Genomic DNA, 26,556 nt, shown 5'->3' with positions numbered 1-26,556 from the left:
AAATCTAGTAATATAGGCAATGTTAACCGGGGACAATGTAGCTTCAAAACAGCGACAGAATTTTTGAAATCTGTTCAGTAGTTTCGGAGCATATTCAATATCAAACAAACAATCATCTATCCCATCTATATATATAAAAGAAAGTCGTGTTAGTTACACTATTTATAACTCAAGAACGGCTGAATCGATTTGACTGAAAATTGGTGGGCAGGTAGCTTAGAACCAGGAAACGGACATAGGATAATTTTTACCCCGTTTTCTATTTTTTATTCCGCGTGGACGGAGTCGTGGGTAAAAGCTAGCTTATAATATTAGTAAGGATAGCTTTCTGTACTTCTCTACGTTACTTTTAACTGTGTCAAAATTCACGTTCATCTGTTCGCTCAATTTCCTTAAGAAAGCGATGCAATATTTCTCTTTACGTCTTGATAAAACAGTTTCAATTGAAAATAATAGTAATATTATTTATACTAGAACTATATTAGTTATTACTAATTTTATTAATGATACTGACCTCTATACTCGTAGATGGACTGGCTATAAGACGTAGTTTTTGTGTATATTTGATTTTCGCCATTTTGATATTCGAACTAACAATATAGATAGAATTAAATGTCACGTTATCACCAGGCGCTTTTCAATCGGAATGAAATAAAAGATGTAATTTCTAAGGAATCACCTATCCATTAGTAGAGTCTAAATTCTACACTTTATTGCTGGATTATCTTTAAAAGCTAACTTCTAAGTTACGGCCACTTCAAGTTACTTAGCTGTTAGGCACTTCTAAGGCGCCCATAAAAGTATAAAATGTGACGGACGGTAAGGGTGTATTTTATTGTTGCCTTCAGAAAGAGAAACGAATAGTTTATTAAAATATACATCTAATCTATCTTCTATCTATATAATATATAAAAGAAAGTCGTGTTAGTTACGCTATTTATAACTCAAAAACGGCTGAATCGATTTGACTGAAAATCGGTGGGCAGGTAGCTTAGAACCAGGAAACGGACATAGGATAATTATTACCGCGTTTTCTATTTTTTATTCCGCGCGGACGGAGTCGCGGGTAAAAGCTAGTCTTTTATAACCACGTTGCACGTTGTTAAAACATATGTTTAACTAAACAGTGTCTAAGTTCAGGTTTTTTTATTGAAAAAGTTAGCGCTTGGCCACGATCCTACCCGATGAGATGATGTAGCCTAAAGATGGTACGCGCTAGCTTTGTAAATGCCTATTCACTCTACTCTTGAAGGCCTATACGTCGTACTTGGACGGAAAAACTCACTGGCAACTTATTCTAATCCTTTGTAGTACGCACAAGGAACGATTCAATTCAATTCAAGGTTACTTAGCCGTTGGTTTCTGAGACCAAAACTTCTGTATGAAACATATCAACCTGTCATAATCTTTGACAACAAATAGATAACAATATGTTTTAAATGGAGATTTTTGATCTCAGAAACCCAATATAAGCTAGTCACATTTCTTCGAAATAAATACAAGTTTATGAAGGGAAAGCTTTATCTTTTTTATCTCTCTTATTGTACTCGTATTCAGCGGAGATTAAAGGATTTGCCGCAGATCAAAGGAAAATGATATCGAAGTAAGTCTCAGGGGAAATTAATTTTAAACTGCTTTCTTAATTAATAAATATTTGTATTAATATATTCTTTTATATAACTTTAAAATAGATAATCTTACTAATATTACCAATTCATACATTCATTGTTTAGATAGATGTATGGATGGATGTTTGTTTGAAGGTATCTCCTGAACGGGTCAACGGATCTTGATGAAATTTGGCACAAATGTAGAACATAGTGTGGAAGAGAACTTTAGCTACTTATTTAGTTTTCTTTTAAAGTCCCCAGGAGCGGAGTCGCGGGAGACTGCTAGTATATACATATTAATAAAATTGCAAACACAATGTATCTTTGTTGCTGATAATGATTTTTTTTAATTTTGGTCTACCTGTCAGTCTGATGTGTGCGGGGCATATTTATTATAGGTTACTTGTTTGTGTTTTTTTTTAGTCCTCGCTGACAAAGTCGATGGTGACCTTTTATTTAAATGTAATTCATCAGTTTATAGTATCACTAGTCATATTATAAACTGAAATTAAACACGATTAATTCGATAAATCTGACTGATTTTAAATTATATCTTTTCTGAATTAATTTTGAAACAGATTTAAATGGACGTGTTTAAATTTAAAGAGGCGAATTAATATTATCAGTAGCGGATAAAAGGAAACGACAGCCGCCATATTGCTCGTCGTTAGCGCTTCCATTTCCGGCGGCCATTTTGATTTGTGACATTACTTTAATGCTGCCAATTTCACAGCTCGATAACTTTGTATGATAGTTATTCAATTGTTTTTAATGATTTCTTTATCTTTTATAATTTTTTTTTTTTGGTTTTATAGAAATAATTGTCTTTGATTTAATATACTGTTTGATAAAGTTACTAAACGCAATTTCCTAAAGTAAAACTCAAGACAAGATATAGCCATTTTCGTCCGTATTCAAATTAAACTATATTTATTTAAATCTTCTTGTATATTAACTTGCTTCTTCCTGTTGTTGTATATACAAGAAGGCTTATTGTTTTAATTTTAACTAGTGTTTTCAAGAAAAGAATAAAAATAGAGCAAATACAAAAATAAACTAGTTATTGGGGTATGTACTTACTAGGATTCTTTTTTCGTATTCCTTTTTTATATAGTAAAACGAACAAATGGTCACTTGAATTCGCTAACATATCGAAGTGACCTACCTTTTGAGGGCGTACAGAAGAAGATACCTTTATATTTTTGTATATAACGTGGCAAACGGCAAACGGCCACCTGGATTTGCCGCAATAGCGAGGCGATCGTTGCCCATAGACATCCGCAAATGCAGATGCGTTGCCTACTTTTAATTAACGGAGAAGGGGACGCACAGAAAGAGGATATTTCTCCTTTCTATGCGTCCCTTCTTCCGCGAAATCCGAGGATGGGAAGGGAAAGAGGACCAAAATTAGGCCTCCGGTACCACACTCATCAGACGAAACGCGGAATTGCTTCCACTTCACGCCTGTCTTCTGTGTGGTCGTGGTATTTCACCGGTCGAACCGATCAATTCGTGCACTTAACAAATATATTGTTGTCGCGGGATCTACAAAATCCAGATCCAGATACCTGTAACAACAGTATTACCCTCTAAGCGGCTTCTCTGCCAAATCGATCTTCGCACAGAATTCAAGTCAATTTGTATGGTGTCTTATCATTTTAGAATTAAATTTAAACCATAAATTATTAACATATTCTGTTTCCAGGTGTATCCTGTTGTCAAGATGGGCGCGGCATCAGATGGATTCGGTTGGCGTGCTCGTATCGCTGCCTGTCGGGAGTCTAGGAAGCTGGTGCTTGTCATCGTCGCTATAGCCTTGCTGCTTGACAACATGCTGCTTACAACTGTCGGTGAGTTGTAACTTTTTTATATAGTAAGCCAAAAAAATCAAAGATTTTAGAATTTTTTTTTCTTTAGTTGATAGAAGAGGTAGATAGTTGAGGAGGTAACAGCGACCTTGGAGTATAAATAACTTCAAAAATGTCTGGGGCAGAAGGCAACGGGAAACCACTGCTTCTATTTTCCCAAGAGAGTCAGCATGGAAGGTTTAAGAACAGAAAGTAGTATGTCTGGCAATCCGGCTGACGCCCGGCGCCATCTCCCCGGGAGGGATGGTGTGAAATATGCTACCGGCCATGCGCCCGTGTCTCGTCAGGCGACGCATGGAAACTTAGCTACTGATGAATATAACGATTTCAAGAATATTCGCCATCCCCATCGTATTGGAACATGGAATGTGCGCGGCCTTAACCAACCTGGCAAACTGCGTATTGTAGAAAATGAAATGGATAGAAAAAATGTACACCTACTGGGCCTAAGCGAAACACACTGGAAAGGTCAGGGTCACCTCACATCTGATCTCGGTAATACAGTGTATTTCTCGGGCCCCGATGACGAGAGCAGCAGAGGAGTGGCCTTCATTGTGCCGCGATCGCTGAAGAAATTCGTTGTCGGATATAACTCAGTTAGCGATCGTATAATAACACTTAAGATTAACACCATACCGTGCAAACTTAACATCGTGCAAGTATATGCCCCCACAGCACAGGCAACTGAAGAAGAAGTGGAGGCATTTTACGGTACGCTGACTGCGACACTCAAAGGCATCTCTAAACGGGAAGTTACCATTATCTTAGGGGACTTTAATGCCAAAGTCGGATATACCAAACACGATGACCACCATCGGCGTGCCGTAGGAAGACACGGAATTGGAGAGCGTAATGACAGAGGCGAACGCCTGATACAGTTCTGCTGTGAAGAAAATTTTACTATCACCAACACCTGTTTCAAACATCATATCCGTAGATTATATACTTGGATATCCCCTGGTGACCGATATAGAAATCAAATCGACTACATTCTAGTAGGGACGAGATGGAGAAGTTCAGTGACGAACGCTATAACTTTTCCGGGTGCTGACTGCGGTTCCGATCACCAACTTCTTGTGGCAACAATTCAATTGCGGCTGAAGAGTATTAAGAGACCAAAAATTGTTCAGAATATGCAAAGCATAAATATCGACGGGTTCAAAGAAGGTTTTGTAAAGAGGATGGGAGACTTTCCAAATGACGTGACAGATAGCGACACTAAATGGGAATACGTCAAAAGGATGATAGAGGAAACAGCCAGAGATAATCATCAAGTTAAACCCGCTATGAAAGATTTCATAACAAAGGAGACGGCACAAATCATCTTAATGAGGCGTAAACTTAAAGAGTCCGGTATACGTACGAATGAGGATCAACAACGGTACCGAGAACTAAGCCGCCAAGTCCAGCTATGCTGTCGAAAAGACTATGACGACCACATCAACAAAATCTGTCTCGAACTCGAACGCCACTCTTTGAAAAACGAATGTAGACATCTTTTTCAAAAAGTAAAAGAATTGTCAGGCATTCGCAAGCCAAAAACCTGTGTCATCAACGATAAAGACGGGCGTTTACTCACGAATGTGAATGAAGTGCTAGAGCGCTGGAAAAAGTACTGCTCGGAGTTATATGACACACAAGACTTCATTAACGAAAAGATAACATGGACAAAAGAAGAACCTGACATTCTTACATCAGAAATTGAGCACGCCATCAAAGCTCTTAGGTGCATGAAATCACCAGGAAAGGATTCTGTAACCGCAGAAATCCTCAAAAACCTAGGTCAACAAGGCACAAAAGCTATTACCGAAATTTGTAATACAATTTGGAGTACTGGTAGATGGCCTAAAGATTGGACAGAATCGATATTTATACCTCTTCACAAGAAAGGCTCTGCAAAAGAATGCGGAAATTACCGAACTATAGCATTAATATCACATGCGAGTAAAATCCTCCTTCATGTAATTAATAAACGTCTTAACTACTTCTTAATGCGACAAATACCCCAAGAGCAGGCAGGTTTCGTAAAGGGCAGAGGAACGCGGGAACAAATACTGAACGTCCGTCAAATTATTGAAAAGAGCAGAGAATTCAACTGCCCTGTAGTCCTATGCTTTGTTGACTACGCAAAGGCCTTTGACTGCGTACAATGGAACAAATTGTGGAATGTGCTAATAGAAATGGGAGTTCCAAAGCACCTCGTCGCTCTTATACAGAATTTGTATAATGAAAACCGTTCCTTCGTTAAGATAGGGTCTGAATTTTCCAATATGTTCCAAACCAAAAGAGGAGTAAGACAGGGTTGCATCTTATCGCCTGCACTCTTTAACTTATATGGAGAATATATCATGAGGAGGACAATCGATAACTGGGAAAAAGGATTCCCCATAGGCGGAAAAAGATTATCGAACCTCAGATATGCCGATGACACCATTCTCCTGGCAACATCAATGGAAGAAATGACGGAATTGTTTCAAAGACTTGAGTCAGAAAGCGGCAACGTCGGCCTCGTCGTAAACAGAGCAAAGACAAAGGTGATGATAGTGGATCGAGCCGGAAACTTAACAAATGTAGCCTGCAACATTCCTGGCATAAATGTTGTCGATCGCTACATATACCTAGGATCCCAAATTGACAATGAAGGCAAGTGTGCTCCCGAGATAAAGAGGAGGATTGGTATGGCTAAAGATGCGATGACCCGGTTAACCAACATATGGAAGAAAAGAGGAATCGGCATAAAAACCAAAATCAGACTGATACGAGCTCTGGTATTCCCTATCTTTCTTTATGGAGTGGAGACGTGGACAATTCCAGCCCGTGAGAGACAAAGGATTGATGCATTCGAGATGTGGTGCTGGAGACGCCTGTTAAGGGTACCGTGGACTGCGAAACGCACCAATGCATCAATCCTGACCAAGCTCCGTATAAAAACACGCCTCTCCACTATATGCCAACAACGAATTCTATCATACTTCGGCCACACAATACGCAGAGGAGACGAAAGTCTAGAAAAACTTATTGTCGTTGGCAACACTCAAGGAAAAAGACCACGCGGCCGCTCACCAACAAGATGGACTGACCAAATGAAGGAGTTGTCGTCCACAAAATTTTATACCGTCGTGAGAGACGCGCTGGACAGGAGCCGGTGGAGGCATATCATCCGCTCCAGATGCGACCCTGCACATGCTGACCACGATCCTCAGAAATGAGGGACCGACACAGAGAGAGTTGATAGAAAATTTACCGATTTATATGAATTATTTTTACTGGCAACATGTTATTATTTATTTATATAAATTAATAATATTACTATCTTAAATCATGAATCTCTTTTAAAATATTCATTATATACGAATCCATTAGGAAAGGCGAGAAAAGATCGAAACATCTAATGAATTAGTGATGAGCCACTCAACTGATTGGGCGGCCATCTTGACCGCTTGCAAACGTCAATGTTGAAAGAAAAATGGCGGGCAATTTATACGAGGCATAGGTTATAAAGATAAAAGTTGATAAATATATAGATATTAATTTTAAATAGACTCAGTTATTTTATACTAATGTGTAGATGATTTTATTATTACTTTTACGTTATATTTTTAATGTAGTTTGTATTTCGCGCTTTTGTTTAAAAATATTACTTCACTAGCTGTCGCCCGCGACACCGTCCGCGCGGAATCAGATAAGATTATTATATCAATCGAAAATGTTATTATAGTTATATAAAAAAAAATCGAAATCCTACACAGATTACACACGTACGTCTTGTCAGTTTTTCCACGACATGTTGAAAAGCATTCTATTTGAAATAAAAAAAAACTACTAGTCCCTCCTTTGATCGTCGGTTGGCGAGGTCCTTGGGTGCACAAGGTTCTTATTTATTAACCTATATTAAAGTTGCAAGCATATTAAATGCAACGAAGATTTATCTTAGTTCATTTGCACTAGACGTGACGTTTTTTAAATTACAAAACAGTTAATATTATCAAATACTAGCTTTTACCCGCGACTCCGTCCGCGCGGAATAAAAAATAGAAAACGGTGTAAAAATTATCCTATGTCCGTCTCCTAGTTCTAAGCTATCTGCCCACCAATTTTCAGCTAAATCAGTTCGACCGATCTTCAGTTATAAATAGTGTAACTAACACGACTTTCTTTTATATATATATAGATATCTATGTTATTCCAAAAGGTTTAATACTGAGTTATTTTCTTTGTACAACTATAAATTACCTACTGCAAAGAAATCCCCGTACTTTGAGGCTTTCAACATAGTTCTACAAGGTCTTTATTTGTACATCAAAGGTACAAAGCAAAGAAACGTTAGAAATTTTACCCTTTGTACGGCTGAATACTTACTTGTGGTCTGTGTAGGGTTTAAAAATAGGGTGACTGTGATTTTTATACTTTTCTTTGGGATAATATTTCATTTATTTTATAAATATGATTGTAATAATGATTGTATGGTCATATTTTTTTATGCTATAAGGTGGCAAGCGTACAAGTGGCCACCTGAATTCGCCGAAATAACGAAGCAATCTGCTCATAGACCGCATGCGTTGCTTATCTTTAATCCACGGAGGAGGGGACGCACAGAAAAGAGAATATTTCCCCTTCCTATGAGTCCACTACTTCGTCAAATCCACTCATTATCTCCCTTGCATTATACTAAAGTGGGATCGGCACACAAGGTTTTATCAATCTTAATGAAGTGGAAGTAATTCCGCGTACAATCTGATAAGTGTGCGACCTGGTTTTGGTCTTAGTAGTGAATTTAACAGAGGAGATATATCCTTTTCCTGTTTCCCCTCCTCTGTCGATTAGTAAGTAACGCATCTGCAACTGCAAATGTGTATGGGTGGGCAGCAGTCGCCTCGCTATTTCGGCAAATTTAGGTGGACGCCTCGCTAATGATAAAAAACGGGAGTTAGATAGATATGGACGAAGAAAACCTGGTGCGCAAACTTTACTTGAGTGAAATAAGGACAAAGATATTAACAAGGCTTTATAATATAATTAAACAATTGTAGAAACTCTTCGCCAAGTAATCGAGTTGTCAAAGCGTCCATTTAACACCTCTTTCTGTGATAACTCTGACCGGAAGTGGGGCAATTTCCCCTTCGGCGAGATCAAAGTGAAATTCACTTAGCTGCCTCATCAAAAGCGACGCCTTATAGTGTTGTGCGGCGGTGTTATCGATATGTTTGTCGATATATTTTCTACTTTTTATTTGAATCTGGCAAGCATTTTGACTTTGACATTTTATTTTTAAGACCTTTGCCAGCCGCTACTTAGTTGGCGTGGAATTAAAATAATGAGTATTTTGTAATGGGTATTATGTAACAAACAGTATTACCGCCACCAAATTTAATTGAACACCAACAATCTGTTCAATTGTACTTAAGTTACGTTGCATCCACGCATGCAAACTTTCAGATGAATTTTTCTTATCATTTAAAATTCGTATTTCATTTAACGGTTAATCGATATTTACTTTAGTCAGTTCACATCACTAGTATATCGTAGTCAAAGTTGGTGCTCACTACAAATTGCATTGCCTTCTCCCGCCGCTCTACCAACGAACGTTTTGATATCGCGCGACACAGATAATGTCATTAGCGAAGCCAGAAATTGTTGCTTTACTCAATTTGTGTAGAATTTATACTGTATTTTATTAGTCTGTGACAAGTACTTCGTTAGTTGAGTTTTATATTTTTAATTCATTTATATTGGGTGATGATCAAGGACTTATTAAAAATTCTTAGCCTAACTTTATAACATATGGAAGCAGATAACCTGATTTTCTCCTTAGCATCTCATCGTTTAATTGGCAAAATTATCATTAAGTAAGATTATTTATCAAATCATGAGAGAACTCTTTGAGAAAATTCAATCAAACATCTTCAAGAAAAAACCGGTTTTTATCGGTAAATTGAATTGGGTCATCGAACAACACTAGTGCGGAATGAACTGTCAAACGCATAAACACTTGAACATCGCCGCGCACTCGAACATCGTAATCGAATTGTCGATTGACGGACATATTCCAACTTTTTTTGTTAACTTGCTCATAATAATGAACATTTCGTCTCGATAAATTCTCTGATTTTACATTTTCGTGTAAAGTTATACTTTAGTAGTCACATGTAGATTCTTGTTCATAAAAATAAATTTAGATATCAAATGCCTATCAATTGCAGTGTGAAGTAATTATTACTTATATGACGAACGAATCATTCAATGGCACAATTGTTTAATGTCACTTCTATGACCTCATTAATAATTTTTTAAGTAAAATAGCACGTTGATACATAAAGGTTGACCATCCCTGGTTTATCCTATTAGCACTTATATAGCACTGTGAACATCAATTTTTTCCTATGCATAGAAGAGCTGCAATTTCGATCGGTTGGTGATATATGTTATTATAAGTTAGTAGTTACATACGCAGACTATATGTGGGATATCTCTAACGGTCCGTTGAGCACGATACGGGCTTTGCATTGTCGGAGAGGACCGTAAAATAAAATTTCTTTGAGGTCAAAGAAAGGTTAGGACATAAACCGTTATTACGGTCTTTACTTTTTGTTGGGATAAAATTTAATTTTAATTTATTTACCTTTGGTTTCTGAGACTAACATCACATTAAAAAATATATCGTCATTCCTGTCATTACCTTTGACAAAAGAGAAATAACAATATGGTTTTCAAAACCCTTTTTTTAACAAACTGGCTGTTATTTGTTAAATTATTTAGACAATTTACTATTAGGGTTAACGCACAATTCTCCACACCACGCCCATCTAGTACCGCCTAGCTCAATTGGCGACATCAACGGCGGCGAGAGAACGCCGCGGTGATCGCAAAACTTGTGGACGGCGGGTTGACTTTAGCGCGTCAACCTTTATCATTACTGTAAAAGTTCGATTTTATTCATAAAGTTTTTTTTATGGCAATACAAGTATCAAAGTATATGTCTTAATGTTACTTTAACGTAATTTTACTCTTAGTAATTTTTATTTCGCCAGTGACATGTTCTCTTACTTTGAGACTTTGTAATATAATAGGTTCCCTATTAGTAATTAATCCTTATGACCTTAATCCTAAAAGTACTACATCATTACTATCTACTCCATCATAGTATGTGTCATTTCTTGCTAGAATTTTCAGATATTAAGGAAAAAGGGGTCTAATATTGGAATGAAGTTTTGGAACGAAGTTCCTTATCGCGCGTTGTGAAAGGGGGCTAGACGGAAAAAATTCTTACGAAAAGTTGTCACGACACTTTTTGCTATAGACGAATGAGCGCTACTTCACCATGGCAACGACGTGACAATATATAACGAAAATTCATAGAAATAAAATGTACTTCTTGTGAAGACTTAAGTTTTTTATTCATAGAATAAACATTGGTTCCTTCACTAATTAATAGAAAGGAACTTCGTTCTATCCGGGTGTCCCAACACACCTCTCAAGTTTTTTTTTCTCTTCCAGTGCCAATAATCCCCGAGTTCCTGTACGATATTCGTCATCCGGACGCACCGCTGTCAATGTCGCTGGATGACGTCACAGTGCCCCCGCCTCCACCGACCCCCTACTGCCCCTGTCTCGAGAAGAATACCACTGTTGTGTACGAGAATGTAACTCACTGTAAGTACTTTTTGATGTGAAACATCTATAGGATCACTTGTAAACCGAATTGTTGGCGTGGCGACGCTTGCCGTGGCGACGGGTCGCCACGCTATACCTACCGATATATATTATTTTAATAATATTTAATATTTTATGCATATTACTTGTACACACACGATGTTTCACATCTGCCAGGCGTCCCATGACGGCTCATTTTTTTTAATCATAATGTGGCAAACGAGCAAACATCTGACTCGCTGTCCATAGACATCCGCAATTGCAGATGCGTACCTTTAGTCGACAGAGGAGGGGACGCACAGAAAGAAAATATTTCTTCTTACTATATGTCCTCTACTCCGACAAATACCCATCCCATTCTTGTCCTTTCATTTCATAAAAAAAGTTTGGGATGGGGAAGAGGAATAAAATTAAACCTCCAGCACCCACACTCATTAGACTAACAGGCTTCGACGTGACACCTGTATTCTATGTGGTCTTGGTATTGTACTGAGCGAGCCGATCCATTCGGGCAACAAATGTTAGAATTGGCGACTACGTACTAACCAAGGATACACTTAGGTAATAGCCCAAATGCTATTGTTTCTCACAGTGAACCTAACAGCGGAAAGAGAGGAGCGTCACAAAGAACTGATACATGAGACGGTGGCTGTGGGTGTGATGTTCGCCAGCAAAGCGATCGTACAGCTTATCGCTAATCCATTCGTAGGACCACTCACACACAGGTACCTACTAACTTAAGATCACTTTCCACTTGAATGACTACTCCACTAGTGTAGGCAAGCAAAGCGGTATTTTTCTCGGTAAAACTATAGAATACTACTTGACCGCGACTCCACAAAGAATTAAGTAGCCTATGTGTTCATCCAGATTATGTTCTACATATGTGTCAAATTTCATCAAGATCCGTTGAGCCAGTCCGGAGATACATTCAAACAAACATCCATCCATCCATCGAAACATTCGGATTTATAACATTAGTATGATAATATTACTTGACTTGCAATCTGCAGATCCTGGGTTCGAATCTCAACAATGTGTTTTTTGATTCTCGCGATTTATATATGTGCATTTATCCGACGTTATTACGGTAAAGGAAAACATCGTGATGCTGCACATATCTAAGAAGAAATTCAATGATATGTGTGAAGTCAATCCGCACTTGGCTGTGGTTGACTATGGCCTAGTCACCCCTAACTTAGGGTAGGCTCTGACCCCTCAGTGGGGACATATAGTGAGCTGATGATGATGATGAATATTACTTCTATAAGATAGTAAGAAAATTTCAGCTAAATGTGGTTTTTACTTGTCATTTTTTTATTTACAGAATCGGATACAGCGTACCCATGTTTACTGGATTCATTTTGATGTTTCTGTCGACTTTGAGTAAGTTAATCTTCAGGATCTTCAGGAGTCGGAGTTTTTTTTATTAACAATTAGTGATATTCATTTGTTTGACTTCCAGTCTTTGCATTCGGTCGTTCTTACGGCGTCCTGTTTGTTGCCCGGGCACTGCAAGGGATAGGGTCTTCATGTTCATCAGTTTCTGGAATGGGAATGCTGGCTGAAAGATATCCTGATGATAAGGTGAGAATTTACTGCCTTAAGTATACAGGTTGTAGTGTTTGTGTCTATGGAATAGATACAATTCACTGTCTCATGTACCACACTGGAAGGCACAGCTGTCTCTGGGTAGTTGAGTGACGAACGCGGTACGAAGCGGACGTGCGCCTGCGCTCCAGTGTGGTAGTGGTGAGCCAGTGTCTGTCCTTAATCATCTTTAGGGACCCTATGGTCCTACAAATGGCGACGAGGTGAAAAAAAAAAAAAAAAAAAAAACAAAATAGAAAATTGGTAACTATGTCCGTATTTTGCGCCCTAAGTAATAAAATACTTGTGTGTAAATTAAAACATTGCAATCAAGATATTTAATTTGATGCCTAAAAGTAGAGTACAATTATTATAGATTTCATAATAGAAGAAAGATGACAATATGATACGGGGAACATTAGTTTACAGTTTATACGATTTTATAAGTTGTATACGTGTAAAATAGTAATGATGATTTATTGCAAGCATGCGATATCACTTCCGCCGTCGTTATCTATTTATTAAGATGAGTATGAATATTTATCTATTAAAGTTTAGTTCACAAAAATATTAATTGTCAATAATATTTACAAATTATTACAGCTAACTGTAAAAAATTAATTGTAAAAAAAAGCGATTGAAATTATTGTAAATTATTATACCTTCGAGTACTTACAATATCAATCTTCATAAGTGTAAGGAACGTCAATAAAAGGCGGGGTCAACGGGTGGCCTGATTTATTTGTAAAGATGTTTTAAATCTGTTATATTAATCTACCCACTATTTGGTCATCAAATATTCTCTGTAACGAGACACATCAAATGCTACAATAAGTATCAACTGACATATTTATTTTGTTCAGAAATAATTATATTTCTGGCAAAGGTATTTGTGAATCTTCTTCAACGAACCGTTCTAGGATCTAAGACAGTGTCATACGAAATATGGGTCTATTATCTATTAACTGCAACTAAGTATTTCACGTAAAATGACAGGTACAGGCCGTATTTTGAAAATCGGCTATCATTTTAACTAAAACTAGCTTTTACCCGCGACTCCGTCCGCGCGGAATAAAAAAATAGAAAACGGGGTAAAAATGATTCTATGTCCGTTTCCTGGTTCTAAGCTATCTGCCCGCCAATTTTCAGTCAAATCGATTCAGCCGTTCTTGAGTTATAAATGGTGTAACTAACACGACTTTCTTTTATATATATAGATAATACAGATATGTAGTGTTCTGGATTTCCATTAAATTGGTGATATATCTTCGTCTATTTTGGATATCCATTAAATTGGATATATGAATGCGTAAATAGGTAAACCTAATAAGGTAAGGTAAAATAGTATTGAAAAGTATACATTTATAATTTGGATTTCTATTAAATTAGAGATATTCTAAACTATTTTATTACGTTGTACAAAATGAAATTCATTAGATTGAATTTAATGTGTCTCGGACTTCTTTTAAATAAGAAGCATTAGTAAAAACAAAAGAACTTTTATTAAATTGAAGGTATTTTAGATTTTAGATTTAAATCGAACATTTTCAGTAGGAAGCAGCTGATATTGCAACGACTGCTAAAAAGAGAGGTACATTATTACAATAGCGAAGATAATTTGTTTGTTTACAACAAAAAAAGTATACGCTAAAACGAGAAAAAATGAAGAAAGAGATAGAATAATTGTGTTAGTGTAATTATGATTTTTGCGTATATCGAAAGATTGTTTTAAAATTAATAGAATGTCGTTGAAAATAAGTCGAAACATATTCTTACTAATTGACTATAACGATTTTATAGGTGATAAGAAAGATAGAAGACATCACCCGCAATCGGTTGTTTTCGTTATGTCGTGGTCATGTGACGTACACTCTGTACACTGAGAGCAATTTAACTTTATTTAACATATAACATTAGATCCGACGATATATCAGTAGATGCTAGAAGTTATCGATGGCATCTCAGTTGTATAGTTTGATGCGTTGAGATGTATCACTGGAATGGTTATATAGTTTATTTATCAATGTTACAATAAGTTCCCTCTGATGTTAAGAAGTGTTATTGATAAACCTATGTTAATAAATAAAAAAGTAGTTAATACTAAAGTCTGTTCGTGGGTCCCTAGCAAAAATATATATATTGTTAGGACTGTTGAGGGTAGTCTCAAAAAAGGTTTTATAAGGAAGCGTGCGCTGCTGCTCGAGGCAGTCTCTTTCCATCCGTCATTGCGGAATGTCTGACATTTTTGTTTATTTACGTTCGGTTAGAGTTTATACTACAGCGAGGATTATTATGAAGTAGAGTTAAATTCATTATTTCGCTGTTAGTTTAATTCTTTTAAAATACTTTTGCATCAAATATCTAACATCAGAAGTGGGATAGGATCCGCGTGATTCTATTCACTTTGCTCACTCTGTGTTTGTGTTTGCATTTTCGTGAAAATAAATGCAAAGAGAAAAATGTCAGATCGTTACCGTGATAATTGTTGTAGTCGTAGCAAGTTGAGTCGATATCAAAGTCGTACCAGTGTTCGCGAAACAAGGGTAGCATGGACCAAGCCGTTTATTTTGCATGGGAATATGTGGGCAGTGAGGCTCACGCGCTGTCTGTGTATTTCACAGCAGACAGGATTGTGGACGCGATCTATTCAATTTGTACTGCGGTAAGATCGAACCAATATTTTTATATTTCAAGTTTGATGCCAAATAAGACAACATTAGTCTTTTCAATTAATTTAAAGATGTGTTCTATACTTCAATCTGAAATTGAATACCTCGATCAGTTTATTAGTGAGGGTCAGGTAAAGCCGAGTCGTGATAAGATTAAAAGCCTTTGCCTGAGTCAGATGGATGTCATTATGTCGTAATAGTCATTGATGCCCTTTATGAGTTCAGTTTGCTTTGTCCATGTATTGTCGAGATGGTCTGCGTTGCGTAGACTGTGGGATACCCAACTGCAGAAGTGAGATAGTGAACGAACTGTGAGACGTTTTTGTATCAGGAGATGTTGCTTCTAGGGTATTTTCAGGACTGACAAACTGCGAGTTGCCATTAAAATCATGGAGAGGACGGACTGCGGGACGCTTGCCCTACATGGTGCCACGGTGAGGGGAGTGGACTCCCGCGACATGCTCTGCTTTTTTTTTAATGGTGAGACATCTTATGTTCGTATGACACGCAAACGTCGTGCCTATGTTATACGAACGATTGTGTGATACTACTTGCGTATAATAAGCGAACGTCGTGCCTATGTTATACGAGTAGTTATGTATCTGACATGTGTGTAATAAGCGAACGTCGTGCCTATGTTATGCACATGTAGATGACACATGATATGCGAACGTCGTGCCTATGTCATGTGCTGAAGTCATTTGTGTAGATGAACTATGCAAACGTCGTGCCTATGGTTCACTATGTTGTTGTAAACGAACTATGCAAACGTCGTGCCTATGGTTCACTATGTTGTTGTAAACGAACTATGCAAACGTCGTGCCTATGGTTCACTATGTTGTTGTAAACGAACTATGCAAACGTCGTGCCTATGGTTCACTATGTTGTTGTAAACGAACTATGCAAACGTCGTGCCTATGGTTCGCAAAGTTGCAAATAAGTACAGGAGGACGAGGACGTCCTCCAGTCAGGAGAGGCCGTGTTAGGACTGTTGAGGGTAGTCTCAAAAAAGGTTTTATAAGGAAGCGTGCGCTGCTGCTCGAGGCAGTCTCTTTCCATCCGTCATTGCGGAATGTCTGACATTTTTGTTTATTTACGTTCGGTTAGAGTTTATACTACAGCGAGGATTATTATGAAGTAGAGTTAAATTCATTATTTCGCTGTTAGTTTAATTCTTTTAAAATACTTTTGCATCAAATATCTTACAATATATATATTACCAAATTATACGTAAAATTAAATGTTCAATTGTGGGAGCATGAGCAAATGAATATCCGGGTGCAAATAGTAACAGATACATGTAAATACTGCACAAAAGTTTGATTATTTTCTTTTGAATATTACCAGGTCTCACAGTTTAATAGAAAATTTGTGTTGTCTAAATTTAGTTAACTCTAATTCCGTGACGTCGGAATGTCGATAAAAAAAATGACTGAAAAGGTCATTTGTCCATCATTGTCAGTGTAGTATACAAGTGTGTGTAACTAGTGCACGCTGTCATGTGTATTGTACAGACAGTAGTACATCGGCCCAATCGTCTAAGTTTTATTTGAATTTAAAATATAACTAAACTATAGATAGGTTTAGCGTTCGTCCGTGATTTCGTAAGCGCGGAAAAAATATAGCCTAGGTTCTATTGATAGTCTCGACAAAATCGGTCCATGCGATTCGGAGATTATTCATATGGCCATTTGCCTGATTGTCCCTTATAATATAAACAAAAATTAACTTTAACTGTCAACTTTAAATTGCGTTAAATATTTATTAATTAAAGGCTTTAACGATTAACGAAGTTACATTTTTATTTAACGAATTAAAGATTAACGAAGTTAACTTTTGCTTAACTGTGCCCACCTGTGACCAGGACCATAACAGGTTCACAAATTATTAACATCCTGAAGGAACTCTTTAGTCGACTGGGCTATCCACATTCAATCACTGCAGATTGTAAATGAGCCAGCAGTTTGTAAATGAAGAGTTTAAAACTTTTTGTGAAGATTGCAACATTAAACTTTTAGTACTGTTCCATATTGGCCGCAAATGAATGGGGAAGTCGAGCTTCAAAATAGGGATATCTTAAAGTACCTTAGAATAAGTGTAAGCGAAAAAAGAGACACGAATATAAGAGAAACATTATATTAGTATTTTATGATGTATAACTCTACTCCTCACTCAGTAACAGGAAAGACCCCTTCAGAACTTTTCTTTAAACGAAAGAATAGGGATAAGATTCGATGCTACATGATATTATTATTATTATTCGGGTTAGTTTCGACATACAACATTTTTCAATTATTTAATTCAATACTTAATTTTGACATTAAGCTTGAGTGTTGTTGATACGCCGGCTTGATAATACATCATGGCGTCAGCCGGAACGCTGAGTGATTAGTGAATTGATACATACATAAACCAATGATCTTATGACTTATGATAACATTGATACTTAGTAAAGCAACAACTGCAATTTAAAAAAAAGAAAAGGAAATGGATTAGCTAAGTGTGCATTTGACTAACACATAATTATCGTGATTAAATAGTAAATACTTTATTGGCATGGCCGTTTGGTTTATATGAAATTTATGCATAATAATGCATATTATGCAAAAAAAAAAAAAAATTAGATTTCAACTTAATTTAAGGTTAATCTATATACTTTTCTTCGTACTATTCATGGCGATCATAGTATATCTTCGAGGGGGAGTTCATTGCAGCCACTGATAGTGACAATGACTCACACTTTTGTTGTTTTGTTTTATATTTTCTGTACTACAAAATATATCTAAATTATACGTAAAATGTTTGTTAGCAACAAGACCTACCGTTCTCCTATATCAGTTGTTAATTATTGTAGATATCCATTAAGTTGGTTGTACAGTCACATGCACGGAAATGTAAACATTGTTCTTGTTATGACGACATGACTTCTGATGGCGTTGTTCGATGAGTACATCATTTAATCAGATTATGTAAATTTCTTTTAATTTAATTAATTTTTATGACTACCATTAGGTTTAGGTTTAAAGATCTTTATTTGTCAAAAAAAAAAAAAAAACAATGCTTCACTTACAAAAAAAAAAAAAAAAAAAGGAGTAGATATGTTCGGAACCGTACCGCCGTGCGTAAACAACTTCTGTAAATCCGTACTCGTAATTTTATTTTTAAAAAAAATAGTTATGAGTAATTGCACTTATTTAAAGTAATAGTTATAGTTTTTCTGTGCGTTGTAAGGAAGGTGTAAGTTTAAAGCGTTTGCTATAAACGAATGTTTTGTGAAGTTTTTAAATGTTATTAAACTATGCTGAACAATTATTGATATACCCGAAAAATAAATATGTATATCATACAGGCTTGCGGGTTAATACGTAATATAGATACAGAATACAGGATGAGTATAAAGCAAAATAAACCTTAACACAACTATAGAAGAGAATCTAACTTGACAGAAATGACAAAGTTATATATGTAGAAAATATTGAGAGATTATTACAGGTCAGCGATGATATATGATTTAAGTTTATTTTTGAAAGCATTAATATTGTTACCACAGGTGGGCACAGTTAATCAAAAAGTTAACTTCGTTAATCGTTAATTCGTTAATTAAAAAATTAACTTCGTTAATCGTTAAAGCGTTAAATTCTAGAATATTTAACGCAAGTTAAAGTTAATCGTTAACAGTTAACCATACCAAATTATACATACAATTTCACACTTACTGTGGCGACACTTGTTTAAAATAGTAATTTGACTATACATTTTATAACACATTAGTATTAGAGACAAGTATGAATGCATTATAGTATTATTACCAGTGCGGAAAGCCTGTCATTGCAAAGAGTTCATTGTAGTAGACATTTGTCAGATGGAACAAGTTGTAATGATAGTGTCGCACGTGTACTAAACAACTATTTTTTAATACAGTTGCGAAAAAATGAAGCAATTTAATAGAATAATGAAACACAATAAACTCAACTAACTAAAATGTTTGAAAAATGGCGCCAACCGTAAAAGAATACAAACAGAGATTTTTTTTGTTTTCTTCACCCATTCTGGGTAGGCAAAGGGAACTATGACTAAACGGCCAAGTCTTCAGTAGATTATTTTTATTGATATGAAATGAAAATGAAATTTAATGAGATGAAATAAAATGAAACCTAACCTAATTCATTGAACCAAATCATTAAATCTGATATTGCAACAAATTAGGAGCTTCTTTTTAAAAATTGTTGCATGAATCATAGAAACTTCAATGTTTTTTTTTGTAAAAACTTCGTGGTTAGTTTTTTCATTTTAATAGACATTATTTTGACATTTGGGAAAGAGAACGGACGAGTTTGGAAAAGCTAAAGAAAAAGCACGAGTAAAAAAGTGTTTTAATACTGTTGCTCAAAGAGTGGCGTATTGCAGGGACGAAGAGCGTTCGGTATGTGGGCTATTACATACTCTTCCTTTTATATACTCGTAATGAAATATACTATTTCGAACCTTCTTTTAATTTTGTACTGTTGGTCAAGTCTTTCCCGGACGCTCTGATGCATCACACTTGCACGCGAACTTCTCATGTATCAATTATCAACTCGTTCGTTCATCATTCAAGTCGCCGACAGTCGCCCAACATAGCTGAACTTACGAGCGTGGCGTGGAACGTAATTTAAACAAAATGACAGCACGTCTCAAAGTCTCTAATTTAACGATTAACGGACTTTTATTAACGGAAGTTGAGTTTAACGGAAGTTAACAAAAGCGTTAACACTTTTTGAAGTTAACTTAAAAGTTAATCCGTTAAGCAAAATGTTAACTTCGTTAATTAACGATTAACGGATTAACGAGTTAATGCCCAGCTCTGATTGTTACAATTCTTTATCTCGTCTGACAGTTGTTAAACATTTGAACGCCTTCGAACGAAATAGTTTTATTCCATAGATAGTTCGCGGAGTAATAGATTTAATTTGTGTTTGTTACGTCAGTTATGTTTGTTATCTCTTTTTTCGAGTTTAATGTTAGACTTAATGTTTTTATTTGTTATGTTCATTATGAGAGTACAAGTCCTCAATTTAAACATTTGAGTGACATTAAGTAATTTTGTTTGTTATAAAGTTCATTAGTTGGAGTTCGGTAATCAAAAAATTAAATTGGTGGTAATGATTTTCAGTAGATGTGAATACATTAAATTGGATTAATACAGTGTCAATGAACACAGAGAATTCCATTCAATTGGAATTGAGGTTACCATTAAATTGGAAACACTTAGGTCACCATTAAATTGGAAACACTTAGGTTACCATTAAATTGGAAACACTTAGATTACCATTTAATTGGAAACAGTTAGGTTACCATTAAATTGGAAACACTTAGATTACCATTAAATTGGAAACAGTTAGGTTACCATTAAATTGGAAACACTTAGATTACCATTAAATTGGAAACACTTAGATTACCATTAAATTGGAAACACTTCGGTTACCATTAAATTGGAAACACTTCGGTTACCATTAAATTGGAAACACTTCGGTTACCATTAAATTGGAAACACTTAGATTACTATTAAATTGGAAACAGTTAGGTAACCATTAAATTGGAAACACTTAGATTACCATTTAATTGGAAACAGTTAGGTTACCATTAAATTGGAAACACTTAGATTACCATTAAATTGGAAACAGTTAGGTTACCATTAAATTGGAAACACTTAGATTACCATTAAATTGGAAACACTTAGATTACCATTAAATTGGAAACACTTAGATTACCATTTAATTGGAAACACTTAGGTTACCATTAAATTGGAAACACTTAGATTACTATTAAATTGGAAACAGTTAGGTAACCATTAAATTGGAAACACTTAGATTACCATTTAATTGGAAACAGTTAGGTTACCATTAAATTGGAAACACTTAGATTACCATTAAATTGGAAACAGTTAGGTTACCATTAAATTGGAAACACTTAGATTACCATTAAATTGGAAACACTTAGATTACCATTAAATTGGAAACACTTAGATTACCATTAAATTGGAAACAGTTAGGTAACCATTAAATTGGAAACACTTAGATTACCATTAAATTGGAAACACTTAGATTACCATTAAATTGGAAACACTTAGATTACCATTTAATTGGAAACAGTTAGGTTACCATTAAATTGGAAACAGTTAGGTTACCATTAAATTGGAAACACTTAGGTTACCATTAAATTGGAAACACTTAGATTACCATTAAATTGGAAACAGTTAGGTTACCATTAAATTGGAAACAGTTAGGTTACCATTAAATTGGAAACACTTCGGTTACCATTAAATTGGAAACACTTCGGTTACCATTAAATTGGAAACACTTCGGTTACCATTAAATTGGAAACACTTCGGTTACCATTAAATTGGAAACACTTCGGTTACCATTAAATTGGAAACACTTCGGTTACCATTAAATTGGAAACACTTCGGTTACCATTAAATTGGAAACACTTCGGTTACCATTAAATTGGAAACACTTCGGTTACCATTAAATTGGAAACACTTCGGTTACCATTAAATTGGAAACACTTCGGTTACCATTAAATTGGAAACACTTCGGTTACCATTAAATTGGAAACACTTCGGTTACCATTAAATTGGAAACACTTCGGTTACCATTAAATTGGAAACACTTAGGTTACCATTAAATTGGAAACACTTCGGTTACCATTAAATTGGAACACTTCTATTGCTGACTACAGAGAATTCCATTCAATTGTAATTGAGGTTGCCCCAGAGGACTCGAAATTTATGTTAAAGAATTAGATAGGACAAACAAACTTGCAAGTACATTTATCTCTACGCCTCATGTAGTCGGAAAAACTACATGTCACGGTAAGGAATGAAGAAACTGGACAAATACTAAGAATGAACGTTACACATCTAAAAAGAGTGGAAGGGGAATGGAAATGTAATGGAAATTTAAATGAAGATACATCAAACATTAATGAATGAAACAATCTGGTTGGAAATTATTAATTTATAATTACAGTAAAAAAATATATATAAGATGTTGATTGAGTTGAAAATAATAATAAAATAAAACTTGTTAACAAGGAAGGGATGTAGTGTTTGTGTCTATGGAATAGATACAATTCACTGTCTCATGTACCACACTGGAAGGCACAGCTGTCTCTGGGTAGTTGAGTGACGAACGCGGTACGAAGCGGACGTGCGCCTGCGCTCCAGTGTGGTAGTGGTGAGCCAGTGTCTGTCCTTAATCATCTTTAGGGACCCTATGGTCCTACACAGGTGATCTCCATAGTTGTAAAATTGGACCCTCTGAAGTCTGCATACCAGACGGTGTACGGTTGTAGAAAATAATAAAAAAAAAAATCAGTCGAATTGATAACCTCCTTCTTTTTGAAGTCGGCTAAAAAGAGGGTTTACAAGTTGAATGAAAAATGAAAAAGCAGGAGGTTTTAACCAATAAAATTTTGTAAGGGGCTACTAGAATTTAATCTCTTTGAAAATCCTATGTTTTCTTCTTTCTGTAGGAGCGTGGCAACGCAATGGGCATAGCTCTGGGAGGTCTGGCACTAGGGGTCCTTATCGGCCCCCCGTTTGGAGGTCTGATGTACGAGTTTGTCGGGAAGACCGCCCCTTTCCTGATGCTGTCTGCTCTTGCTTTGGGCGATGGATGTAAGATTTTGTGCTTATATTAGTAATGTAATAATCTCTCGTTACTACTTAGTCCTTATGCAAATTCTGGCAGTCTTTGAGTTTATCTAGGGGCCAAATGGCCAGTCTCCACTGTTCTAGCCTAAGCATGGCCTAATTCACGCAGTCCTTAGCTTGGACTTCAAACACACCTTTGAATTTCTTTCGTATTTAGTATTCATGGGCATTTATAATATTATAAATGTATTTATTTGCACCCTAGTACTGCAACTGATGATTCTGCAACCGGGCGTGGTGCGGCAAGAGACTGAGCCGCCCTCACTACGCGACCTCGTCACCGATCCTTATATCCTGGTAGCTGCTGGTAAGATCAGATATATTAGTTTAGTTTAATTTAATGATCTAAAATCATAAAATTAGGACGTAAAACATCATACCACTACTACACAGAAGACCAAGGAAGAATGTCGTCTTCCTCTTGCCATCTTTTCTAGTAAACAGAAAAAGGAGGTAGATTTGGTGGGGGAAAGTATGTGTAGATAAGGGAAAATATCCCTTTTCTTAACATCTTCAACTTTCTTCTAATGTAACACATCTTTATAGGCAATGGTCACTTCCTCAGCGATACCAAGTGACCGCTTGCTCCATTACTACATTCTGATATAAAAGTAAATTGTATTCTAGGAGCGATAACTTTCGCCAACGTTGGTATTGCAATGTTAGAGCCGAGTCTACCCATCTGGATGGCGGACACGATGGAGGCGCGTCGCTGGCAACAAGGTGTCGCATTCTTACCGGCCAGCATCTGCTATCTTATTGGTAAGTTGGTAAAAATAAAAGCTATTTAAGAAGATTTAATAATTTACTTTCAGCCAGTATTTGCGACTATATTCTATGGTATTAAAAAGTAAAAATGATGAAAGGAGGTTTCCGTTAAGCCAATATTTGTGACGACTTATTGTCTTTTTGCTTTTATTCGTATAGCATCTTTAAACATGTTAATATGGTGTGTTGTTGTGAGAAGAGAACTTTTAGGATATAACATTTTTTTTGAATAGTAAAAATAAACACAAAATTCTTACAACTAAAAAGATATAATCACACTGCTTATATGTTACTTAACTTAAGATACTTTTATTACAAAAAGTAGCTATCGCCTGCGACTCTGTTCGCGCAGAATTAAAGAGTAACAAGTAGCCAATGTGTTCTTCTTGACTATGTTCTACATCTGCGTCAAATTTCATAAAGATCCGTTGAGCCGTTCCGGAAATACCTTCAAACAAACATCCATCCATCCATTCATCTAAACATTCGCATTTATAATATTAGTAAGATTACTTTTAGTAATTTACAAATTTATTCCAGTAGTTATATATTGGAGTAGTTATAGTTTATATATTCTATAAATGGGCTATTTCTTTTATTCTTTTATGTTTATAGGTACTAATTTATTCGGACCTCTCGGACATAAAATGGGTCGTTGGCTGGCAGCTCTTTCTGGTCTGATCATTATTGGATTATGCTTAATATTGGTGAGTATAAAATGTGATCTCAATCATTTCATTTTTGAGGTTTACTATAGTTTCATATGATATAAATACATTTTTATACAAGTGTCATGTAAGTGAAAAGTTAAAGGTGCATTTCCAAACCCTTATGGCATTCTAGATTCCAATGGCGCGTAAACTGGAACATCTGATCATTCCTAATGCTGGTCTGGGCTTTGCTATTGGTATGGTTGATTCGTCTATGATGCCGGAGCTCGGTTTTCTGGTGGACATTCGTCACGCTGCTGTCTACGGCTCTGTGTATGCTATTGGTGATACTGCGTTCTGTTTGGGATATGCTGTTGGTAAGTATGGTATTCTGCCATACTTTAGCTTGCAACTACCGAAGTACCTTTAGTATGAAAGCATATTGTCCTTTTCATTTTCATTGATAAAAATAGACATAACAGTATGTTTTGTCAAAGATTTAGGAAGTAGAGATTCAACTTTATAATTTTACTAGCTGTCGCCCGCGACTCCGTCCGCGCGCAGTTAAAAAAAACTTAATAGGGGTATGAAAAATAGATGTTGTCCGATTCTCAGACCTACTGAATATGCTCACAAAATTTCATGAGAATCGGTCAAGCCGTTTCGGAGGAGTTTAACCACAAACACCGCGACACGAGAATTTTGCATATTAGATATTCCTTTAATATTTTAACGACTCTTTCTCAATTCTCCATGACTTTTAATTAAATCAATAGAAACGATAACAATGGCTTTCGATAAATGTTTTTTCTTTTCTATTTAAAATCTTCCGAATTATTTTAGATATAAAGGTCCCATAAACATCCTAAAGCTTTCAGACTCTGCATCCTACGTAACTCATAAAAGTAACGCAGATTATAGCTAACTAAAGACCCTTTATACAGTTTCATAGTCAATTTTTAAGTATACATCCATTATATAGTTATTTTCAAGTATTTATAATAGTTTATATCTAATTAAACAGGTCCTGCATTCTCTGGAGCTCTAGTTAATAGTATTGGCTTCGAATGGATGCTAGTCATTATAGCACTACTGAACTTTGCGTATGCACCCTGTCTATTAATGCTGAGATCTCCACCGGCTAGAGATGAGAAGCAGGTAAGCTGTTAAGAAATGTTTTTTACTGAAACACAGATGGCGCTTTTAATTTCACAAAAGATTTTTTTGCAAGGTTTGATTTTTTTTCGACGTTTTTATGACGTGAAAAACGCATTTGCAGTTTGAATGAAGTTGAAGTAAGATTTTATCAATAAAATCTGTTGAAGAGACAATATTTTCACTTATAATTTAAAATATATTAAACATATTTCTGACTAAAACAATCTACATACAACTTTTTTTTAAGTTTCTGTAAAATTAAAAGGTACTTTTTCCTTTTAGAGTTTGATTATAAGCGACAAATCATCTGTACGCTATGTGACTTATCAGAACGAAGAAGAAGAATAGACGCCATCTTAAAGTCCGCCATCTTGAAACCCGCCCGTTTCTAACTTTTTAATCCAGCGTAAATATTTAACGAAAAGATATTTTATTAAGATTAAATTATATATCTACATTTAGTCTTAAAATCATTATATATTCGATGCTGTATTTTGCTGTACAATTTATTCTACATAAAAAATGTCTTCGGGCTAAATGTCAAAAAATATATAAAATATACAAAAAAATCTAGTGAATGCATGTTAGGTACAAATATATGCGTATTTTACATATTATATATAAGAAATATATGTTTACTGTAGTAATTATTACTATATTATACTACATATATATGTGTATACCCTTTATAATTCTAGTCCAATTCTAGTCTACAATTTTTTTTAATTATTAAACATCTTTTAAGATCCGCCAGTATTAATTTCTAGTCGTATATTTGTTTGTTTTTAAACTAATATTATCAAATTAAAAACAAAAACTGTCAAAGAGTAAACTTCCCGCCTTTTGTATTTCGATTTTAATCAATATAATTTTGAATACGTGACTTTGACAATATTT

The 26,556-nt window shown here is 35.6% G+C and overlaps 1 protein-coding gene across 1 annotated transcript; it reads left to right on the top strand.

The window, feature by feature from the left end:
- The first annotated feature begins 2,308 nt into the window (after window positions 1-2,308).
- On the top strand, window positions 2,309-26,060 carry LOC106710501 (synaptic vesicular amine transporter). The gene is made up of 13 exons (XM_045685041.1): window positions 2,309-2,355; window positions 3,316-3,460; window positions 10,973-11,128; window positions 11,721-11,853; window positions 12,456-12,514; window positions 12,594-12,715; window positions 22,903-23,047; window positions 23,289-23,390; window positions 23,711-23,845; window positions 24,467-24,558; window positions 24,695-24,878; window positions 25,526-25,659; window positions 25,942-26,060. Exons 1-13 carry the CDS (start codon window positions 2,326-2,328, stop codon window positions 26,005-26,007), a joined length of 1,503 nt encoding a protein of 500 aa, XP_045540997.1. The 5' UTR covers window positions 2,309-2,325; the 3' UTR covers window positions 26,008-26,060.
- The last annotated feature ends 496 nt before the right edge of the window (window positions 26,061-26,556 follow it).

The sequence above is a fragment of the Papilio machaon genome, chromosome 28 (assembly GCF_912999745.1).
Source record: "Papilio machaon chromosome 28, ilPapMach1.1, whole genome shotgun sequence".
Classification (NCBI taxonomy): Eukaryota; Metazoa; Arthropoda; class Insecta; order Lepidoptera; family Papilionidae; genus Papilio; species Papilio machaon.
Note: the sequence above shows the minus strand (reverse complement) of the source record. Positions and strands in the feature narration are given on the sequence as shown.

Excerpts from the sequence above, each read along its gene's own strand:
- LOC106710501 (XM_045685041.1), top strand. The coding sequence starts at position 2,326 with ATGCTGCCAATTTCACAGCTCGATAACTTT. Across the intron at positions 12,716-22,902 it reads AAAGATATCCTGATGATAAG|GAGCGTGGCAACGCAATGGG; the intron begins GTGAGAATTTAC and ends TTCTTTCTGTAG. Across the intron at positions 25,660-25,941 it reads CGGCTAGAGATGAGAAGCAG|AGTTTGATTATAAGCGACAA; the intron begins GTAAGCTGTTAA and ends TTTTCCTTTTAG.